A 9657-nucleotide genomic window follows, 5' to 3' on the forward strand; every position below is an offset into this window, starting at 1 on the left:
CAGATTTGAAGATGGCGCATCATTACCAGTCATATGGGTTACGGCGCAACATTGTCTAGCTGTGGTAGGGAAATTGCAGTCGGGGCAAAGTATCCTAATCCATACAGCATCAGGTGGTGTTGGTTTAAGTGCAATTCAGGTGGCTCGGCGAATTGGCGCAACCATATATTGTACTGCTGGAACTGCAAAAAAACGCAGATACCTAAAACACATTGGAATCGAACATGTGTTCAACTCCAGGCAAGTGAATATTTGACAACATATGTACGTCAGCCAATAGATGGATCACCTTGATAAATATATCTGTCAACAGAGACCTAATGTTTGTAAAGGGGGTTCTAGACGCCACCAATGGCCATGGGGTCGACCTCGTTTTAAATTCACTTACCGGACCTGGATTCATTGAAACGAGCCTATCATGTACAGCAATGGGAGGCAGATTCATTGAAATGAGCAAGTTTAATATTTTGGAAAAGCAGGAAGTCAATCGGCTAAGGCCAGATGTAGCTTATTTCGTTGAAGATTTGAGCAGCCATCCAGATGACTATACGAACGAATTGCTCCAGGTAAGTGAGCAAGAAGCTAGCGAATCCTGTATGCATGACGCATGTATTCTGTAAGCAAACATACATTGTATATCAATTATGTAGGAGCTAGATTTAAAACTTCGAGATAAAACGTTCACCCCGCCGCCTCAGAGAATATTTGATTTGGTCGACGTCCGTTCGGCATTACAGTGCCTGCAGGAAGCAAAACATATCGGCAAAATTGTTCTTAAATATCCTCAACCAGTCAAACAAGATTTCAGCCTAAACATTTCCCCCACCTTTAAACTTCTCAGTGCCAACGCAACCTACGTCATCACTGGTGGATGTGGTGGAATTGGGTTTGAAGTTGGTAAGTGGATGATTCAGAATGGAGCAAGACTTGTTGTGCTGGTTGGAAGAAGAAGCCCTGAGGCCACAATAATGCGGGAAATTGAATTCCTTCGTGCTTCTATGGAGAACGAAGAGGTACTATCAATTTCACTAGGCGATATTGGCTTCATGCCCTACTGTGAGAAGCTTTTCGGATGGATGGAAAGAAAATGGCCCACAATGCCCTTGAGAGGAGTTATTCATGCTGCAGGGGTTCTAGCTGATGGGGTTATTCCTAATCAAACAACGGAAAGTTTTTTGGCAACACAGCATCCTAAGGTTAGAGGTGGATGGAACCTACACCAGCTAACCAAAGATAAGAACCTGGATCATTTTGTAGTCTTCTCTTCAGTAGTTGCATTATTAGGTCCACTACCAATATATTATTATGACACGTAAATTTTCAATACCAATTCAAGTTCATAATTTAAATAGGCTCGTCAGGGCAAAGTAACCATGCGTTAGCAAACGCCTTCCTAGATGGCTTAGTTAACTATAGACAATCTCTTGGACTACCAGCTACAACAATAAATTGGGGCCAGTGGGGTGAGACTGGAGTAGCGGCAGGAAAGGTGGTGAATATGGTGAAGCCATTTACCACAAAGGCTGGCCTTGCGGCTCTGGAGTACAGCCTAAAGGCAGGCGTTAGTCAAATCTCTCCTGTGGATGTAGATATAGATGCACTGGGAAATAATATGCTTGCTCCCTGGTTGACGACGTATCTCGGGGACATTATGAAATCAAGTAGGAATACCCGACGGTATTCAAATGTAGCCAAATGGGAATCAGACTCAGGTGCGGAAACTCACTTGGTTCTACCAAGTTTAACTGTAAAAGGCTGCTTCTTAATTTTGACAAGAAAATAATTCTTACGTAGATTCCTTATGGCGTGAGCTTAGAATTTCTGACGACTCGTATGAGGCTCGTTATGCAGTAACGAAGCCTTTTGTTGCTCAAATCATTGAAAGATTGCTCAAGTTGGACGACGAACTTCTTCCTAATGAATCGCTGCAAGATCTGGGCTTGGACTCACTAATGATGATTGAGATGAAGAGCAGTTTGCAAGGCTTAATTGGTAGTGCAGGTATAATTCGGGTAGCAGACCTTGCGGAATGGCAAACCCTACATTTAACTACGGTTGCGATAGTGAACATAATGTTCCCCAAAACATCAGGGCGCGAATATGCCAAATTGGTTGAGCGTAACAAATTGATTAAGGTGGGGCGTTCATATAATAAAAAAAGTATGAATAGTTTTTACAAGACCATCATGCAATGTATATCCCAATTTACAGGATGATTCAATGCTTTGGGAAACTACAAATGCAGCCAACTTATTACAAGAAGTCCCAATATCGTCTGTCAAAATCGTCCTACTTACTGGATGCACTGGTACTGTTGGGCCATACGTCTTGCATCAGCTGAGTCGGTTACCCCAAATTCAATCGATCTACTGCCTAGTTCGTTCGCACCAAGTTTCATCGGGGAGAGGTGAGAAAATACGAATACAGCTTATTTCTTTTACTTATATTTATTGCAACAGTAATGCAGTAATGGATATGTTTCTTAGATCGAGTACTCTGCCGCCTAAAGGAACTGAACCTCTTATCAACTTGTAAAATCGAAAAGATCATCACAATTGATGGCGATGTTGTGTCAGAGCATTTATCATTAAAACTCTTACTCTATCATCAATTAGCCTCCGGTGTTGAAGCTGTATTCCATTGTGCTGCTCAAACGTCCCATATGGAAATGTACGGTCGATCCTCGTCTTCAAATATCGGGTTGAGAGCAACAAATGTTACGGGAACCCAAAACATTTTGCAATTTGCATGCAGTACAAGAAGGAAACACCTTTACAATGCGTCATCTTTACTCGCAACATGGCTACCCGCAAATCGTCAAGATAATTATTTAGGGTATCCTGAAACCTTTCCCAAAGATGGTGACTTTGATGAAGCCCCATCTCATGGGTATGGAATCACGAAATTTATCGTTGACCGGCTCGTCTGTCAAGCCGTTGAAAGAGGGTTGCCTGTAAAATCGTTCCGATTTCCATTGATTTGTGGGGATAGCATGACGGGAAGGAAAACAAACTTGGGGGTTGATCACTTTTTTCTGGAATTTATCTACTTTGTAATGAAATGCACCATACCAGATATAATCCTTCCACTCCATCTCCTACCAGTTGATGTAGCCGTTCGTGTTACGCTCAAGTTATTTTTCGACGAAAATGTTCCCAGTGGAATGTTCAATATTACAAATCCCCATGCCAGAAATTTCACAGATGTTGGGATGCTTTCAGAAGAATTTGGACGAATATTGAGACTAGGTATTTACCTAAATCGAGCATAACGGATACATGCATACACAGGAGTCACATTTAATTATTTGTATTTACTTTACAGCTGAGATATTTTATAAGAACCTGGACAACGTGGGAAATTCCTTGGGAAGGCACGATGTTTTTAGGATTATGTCGAATTTTGCCAGGAACGAAGGCGTAGACCAAGAGGAAATTCTATATATTCTGCAACATGGGGACTTCAATGGCGAGATCACATGCCAGGAAATATTAAATGAACCCAACATCCGAACCTTACTACGGAAAGGATTGGACACCCCATTCAGCAAAGTTCCCCATGATGATTTCGTCGCACAAATGCAACGCGAAGGTAATGGATCGGTATTATATAAATGGTTAGATTATTACTCTCGCGATGACGCCCCAACAAGACATATGGCAAATGGAACTTTACCTTTGTATTCAAAATGGGTCGAGAATATGGAGAGCTTTCAGTTGGCAACTTGCGCCAAAATGCGACAGTATATCCCAAATGTGGAAGAGTTAATTCCTGACCCGTTAGAAACGATAAGGACTGATTTGCAGTATGCTATCGATAATATTGATTCAAGCTTGGGGAATTTATTTCGTGCAAACAAGTAAATCATTGTATACATATATTTATACATATGTAGGATTTCAGAATTTAACTAGTAATGATAAATGTTATTAGATATCATTGTGCAAGAACTTTATAAGTTCATACTACATACTTTGTTTGACTAGATAGGATGGATTTGTGAATATAAGACTAAGGATTAGTTTCGAAATTTTGCCTTATTTTACATATTTACATAATATGTTAATAAAAAAAACACCGAATATTTTGTCGCTTGTAATTAGAGTGTAGAATATTTTAATAGAAAACGGGAATGGAAAATGTATTTGTTATATTGTCTAATTTGGCACTGTTTGGTCCACAAGTTTCATTTTACATCTGAAGACGGAATCCCTTCAAATTAATCACAAAAGGGTCGTACAAAAAGTGTGTGATCGATTTTCGGAGAATTTTGACCCCTTTTCCCCTGTGTGAGTAATGGTTGGATGGTCGAATAAACTCGTAAAATATGTATGTAGTTATACAGCTAAATAATCTTTAGACTTTCCTCAAGCAAGTGGAGATCATCTATAAAAAATCTGTATTTAAATAAAATATTCACTAAAATCCCTCTGAAACTAATCACAGCTTTCTGCCAGGTACCCCAATCGATAAGAGTACTCTTAGAAATATGCAAAAGTCACGAGAAGTTTGGTCCTTATCTCGATGAGCACGTCCACATATTACGTTATAAAAAACGAGATTTTTCGACCACCCACTCCGTCCCAAGCTTCCTCATTTTAAGCTCAATACGAGAAGGATAGGCGACCCTAAATCCACTCTCCCACATTTATGATGACGTAATATATGGACGTTCCCGGTTTAAATCGTAAGTCGATCAACACCAACAAAAACAACTTCCTGTTTTGGAAAAGTTTGTATTTTAAATTTAATTCTCTCTTTTTCAAAGGTATCACATTTAATTGATTAGGTGACCCTTGACCTCCGCACCTTTTGACATCTAACACGGGTCGACTTCCCCTTTTTATGACAACTTAGCTCTACCACTAGAGATCTATGCATATGTCATAAATGTACAAAATATAAAAAAATATATATAACCTCTGTATGTACGTTCATTTCGCCATACTTTGCGTGTGGCGTCACGTTTATGCAAATATATTTTATCACTTTATGCACGTCAATCGAATAAAGTTATGTCCAATGAACCTTTTAATCGTTCTTTATGTCCATATGTGTAATGGGTGGATGGACGGATAAGTATGTATGCATGCATGCACGTACATACATACTCATTACAATTTGCTCCAAACACTAGCCACAGAACCCACGGGGATAATGGAGGACATTAATACTGTATGTGGGATCCGGAAAGGAGGGGTTTATATACTTAACATTAGCAGAAGATGACCGTGACGATCACGAAGATTACCCCACTGTCCCTAAGAATCAGTTACAATTGTGAATCCAGCGGAGATCAAATTTACAAATAATTAGCTCATCAAAAATTTGCCCATCATGTTGCTCATCAAAAATTAGTCCTTTTATTGTAAATCTATTATATTCAGATATAATTAAATTCAATAAATCATGGAACTATTAAATATCTTAATCCCCACCAAACCGATCACGTCTTTCTGCCCGGTACCCCATTCGACCATAACACTCTTAGAAATATGCCAAAGTCTCGAAAAGTACAATCATTTCAGTTTAAAATTTAACATCAACATTTCACAATTTTAAACATGTGTTGCCGACATGGTAACTTTTTGTTATCGAAACATCACCAGGTGTGATTACTCATCATGTTACAATCTTGAAAGTAATGTTACACCGATAAGTTATAATGTTACAAAAGAGTACACTCCTAAAAATAGTGTTGTCCGGTTCAAACGTAAATGTACTCAGAATTAGATGATAACTAAAATATATTAAATCCATAGTTTCTTCGCTAACTTGATAACGAGTAAAGTTTATCTTGGATTTAGTATAGTTTTTTTTTTTTTAAATTTAATCTATGTAGACTTAAGGAGTGTCAACAAGGTACTCAATTTTTGAAAAAGTGCCTTTTCGTAGAGTGAAACAAAATTCTCACATTATTGTCGAATTTTTAAGAGTGTTTGTACACACGTACACTACATTTTTCAACACAATAGGATCACCTCAATTTGCATGCGAGATTAGATAAGCGTCATTCGAGTGAAGGCACATCAAATAGTCACGTCTGCATTACGTCCCATTTTCTCCTCGTTGACGGACCGTGAGTCAAAACCCTGCGGTCTGTGATATCAAAAAGGATTTTCAATATTCTCAAACTATTTCCACGTCACCGAGTCCAAATAGCTGTAAACACTGTAAGGGAAGCTTTGGTTAAGCTTAATTTACTTATTTATGTATGTATATTAACAAACATTATTGCTTTATAGAAAGAATATTTTGTCATTAAAATTAGTGAACAACTTTTGGAAACTGATAAAACTTTATAGAGCTACACTCTAAAAAATATTGTCACCTCTTTGGAAAGTAAGTGCAGTTTGAATTTGAAATTAAGCAAACTACACAAAATCAAGAGGAAGGTGTAGGTGTCTTTGATTCGTACATAAAAGACAATTGTCGTTTTAAAAAATGGCTTGAGTCGGGAGGAAGAGCAAAGTCGTCGTCAAAAATTATAGGCATGGTTCGAGAGGAGGACAATTTTCGTTTATAGAAGGTCAATGATTTTCGTAATTTTCTATTCTCGGCGTAAAATCCGTTTTTATTTTGTGGGATATTTTACTACGACAACCAAACCTAAATTTCAACTTTTTCATGCCCAAAATTTAGATATTTATCAATCTAATGCCATGTTAAATTTTGGATTTTTCTAATTTTTCCAAGTTTTATTACAACCATTGAATTCCTCCTATCGCACCACAAAGTACTTCTAACGTCCTCGAATTAATAAATTTTATTGAAGCTAATCATACTCGTTAAAAGGGTTGGCTCGATAAAGAGTAAAATTTATTCTGGATTTAGTATAGTTTACTTAATATCAGATTTATGTATCGTGATCTTACTTTTCAAATGGGTAACTTTATTTTCAAGAGTGTATTAGTTTATTTAAAAAAATAATGTTTAGTCGGAATTTACTATAGTTTAGTTAATTTTATAAATTACATTGTGTTTACTTCTTAAAAAGGCAACAATATTATTTTTAAGAGCTTGCTGGTTTAATATAATTTGCATAATTCTTAACTACATAATCTAATCGAATTTCCAGTCCGAAATGAACTACATCACCTGTACAATTTTCCTCATCCCTCTCCTCGTCGCCATCTCGGTGCAAGGGCTCGACTACGGAGCTACATGTACCCCGTTGAACGACGCCTGCTACACGGAGCGACATCTGGCCTGCAACGCGACCACGTTGAAATGCACGTGCGCGAGCGACACTCTCGCCGTGGATCGGAACGGAGTCTGCACCGCGACCTATGGCGCGCCCTGTGCGTCCGACGCGGGAATAAATTCGACCCAGTACTGCAACAGGGACAGATACTTGGGCTGCACCGGGGACCGTTGCGCCTGTCGAAATCCGTCGACCCAAGTGTTCGACGTCATCCGAAATGCCTGCAGTTTGACCGTTGGACAAGAAGGGTGCGCCATGAACCCGACCGAGTTTTCGCTGAATTGCGTGCACGACGCCTTTTGCGAGATGATCATGGACGGGTCGACCATGGTTCATCGATGCATCGAATGTGTCAACTTTGATAGCGAAACGTATACTTGTTTAGACGTTCCGAGTGAGATGGAGCACGGCATGGCGGTAAGTTTGAAACTTTTGTTTATTAATATACAAATTCGAAAATCCCAAATAATGCCAAAAATTGTTACCCAGCCGGGAATCGAACCAAGGCTCAATAGAATTTATGTTAAGTGCTCTGACCACTAAGCTACGAGGGAATTAGTAACTTTATAGGGATTTTTACTTCTTTTAATTTGCACTTAGCGGGGTTATAAATATTTATGTAGCCTTTTATACATATGGAAATATATAAAACTTGCAGCACCGCAAGATTTGTTTTAAATTTTGAGTAAAAGCTAACTGACTTTTTCATGCAAATAAACAGATGTGGTTTCATACCGGGACGGATGAAACGGTTCTCTTTAAATTTTGGAAGACTGAAAAGACCGGCTGGTTCGTGCTCTCTCTCGTGATAATTTTCGCAATGGCGTTCTCGTACGAGGGGCTCAAACACTGGAGGGACGTTCTCTTCAGAAAACATGCGCATTCCTCAAAGTAAGATGAGGAACTAAATACTGCCCACCTAATATATGGCTAGATTTTTAACAATACACGAAAACTTTCAGAGTTAAGTCGGATATCTGTTTTTTGATAAGTTGGATATCTGTTTTCGTCCCCAATCTAATTCATCCGAATCGGTGTTAAGTTTATTGCTCGGATTTGATATGTTTTTGAAAAATCCAGTAATCGGATTGGTTCGGCCTTCTGAAATAGCTAATCCGACCAAGTTTTTCATGAAATTTAGACCTAATTTTCTAACTTCACACTCAAAACAAAAATTTGTCAAATCAACACCGCCTGTGTCAATATATAACTTAACCGCCTTGGTTACAATTGGAATTCCAAGTGGAAATGAAATTTGTCCGTCCGGTCATAAAATTTTAACTACCGGCATAAAAATCATCGTAACCCGGAATCACAATTGTAACCAAGTAATATATTGACACCGGCGGTGTTGATTTGACAATTTTTTGTTTTGAGTGCACACTTCCTTACTCCCAGATCGGCCAGTATTTTGACGGGATTCCACATTGCACAGACCTGTCTACACATCGCACAGTTCGTGCTGTCCTACTTCCTCATGTTGATTTTCATGACGTACAATGTCTGGCTCGCCATGGCCGTCACGTTGGGGGCCGGCGCGGGATATTTTTGCTTCGGGTGGAACTCCATGTCGGCCGATAGGAGCGACCACTGTTCTTAAATTAAAGTATTTTTAAAAAGTTTAAAAGCTAATATGATAACTATGTATGTAGATATTTAGTCAAATTCGTGACAATAAAATTACCCATTTTCGGAATTTAAATGCAGTTCTTTTTTTTATTTTGGGAATTTTCAGCTATAAATAAGTAAAAACGCCAAAACTCAAGTAAATTTCAAGTAAATTTTTAAATAAACCCTTACACATGACTATCAAAAAGTAGCGTCAGAATGATCGAAATGTCCTTTAAAATTACACCATATCTTACAAATCTGTATTTTTTCCTTAGGATCAAAAGATCGAGGTCAAAAATATTAGCGTTCTTGAAATCACCTTCAAATTTCTTTTAAAATGACACCCCATATGAAGATTAAAGTTTAATTTAATTTGGACCACACCCCCTGGCAGTGGGGTGTGTTCCGTTTCATCCAATTTCTGAACTTACCCTTATCTTATTTACCTAATTATTCGCCTTGATAAAGTCACACTGGTCAAAAATGCATCAACGTTATCTTAATTTATTATGCAGTTAAATATTCCTAACTGGTATTAATACAAGATAATACATCTGCCGTACTTATATAAACATTCAAGTTATCCATTTGTATAAAGTGGTGCATATACCTACAAATTTACATACTCAAAAATAGATGAAGTCGTGATACACATTTTTTACGGTATGTTATTGGTCTTTGGTCTGTCATTTTTGCACTGCTCTGGTATCAATCAATCACTAGCCAATATGTACGGATAAAGTTTCGTTTATATATTTTCAAAGATAGTCCACGAAAGGAACCACCCAATTTCTAAAACATGTCCAAGACATGCGGTCGCTAACCCAATCTCTAAAAGTGTA

General features: G+C 38.2%; 2 protein-coding genes across 3 annotated transcripts; both read left to right on the forward strand.

Moving 5' to 3' along the window:
* The first annotated feature begins 323 nt into the window (after window positions 1–323).
* Window positions 324–5027, forward strand: LOC118437115 (polyketide synthase HetM-like). The gene is made up of 7 exons (XM_035855911.1): window positions 324–566; window positions 651–1712; window positions 1795–2135; window positions 2212–2407; window positions 2487–3248; window positions 3325–4687; window positions 4769–5027. The coding sequence occupies exons 2-6, from the start codon at window positions 1499–1501 to the stop codon at window positions 3861–3863; spliced, it is 2052 nt and encodes a 683-aa protein (XP_035711804.1). The 5' UTR covers window positions 324–566; window positions 651–1498; the 3' UTR covers window positions 3864–4687; window positions 4769–5027.
* Window positions 5028–6031: 1004 nt separating this feature from the next.
* Window positions 6032–8906, forward strand: LOC110855314 (protein P80). Of its 2 annotated transcripts, none has more exons than XM_022103743.2 (4): window positions 6032–6173; window positions 7079–7621; window positions 7926–8095; window positions 8603–8906. In XM_022103743.2, the coding sequence occupies exons 2-4, from the start codon at window positions 7085–7087 to the stop codon at window positions 8802–8804; spliced, it is 909 nt and encodes a 302-aa protein (XP_021959435.1). In that variant the 5' UTR covers window positions 6032–6173; window positions 7079–7084; the 3' UTR covers window positions 8805–8906. The 2 variants fall into 2 exon arrangements, with proteins under 2 accessions (XP_021959435.1, XP_035711998.1); XM_035856105.1 differs by having other exon boundaries at window positions 6052–6212.
* The last annotated feature ends 751 nt before the right edge of the window (window positions 8907–9657 follow it).

Source organism: Folsomia candida, unplaced genomic scaffold (genome assembly GCF_002217175.1).
Source record: "Folsomia candida strain VU population unplaced genomic scaffold, ASM221717v1 Fcan01_Sc012, whole genome shotgun sequence".
Classification (NCBI taxonomy): domain Eukaryota; kingdom Metazoa; phylum Arthropoda; class Collembola; order Entomobryomorpha; family Isotomidae; genus Folsomia; species Folsomia candida.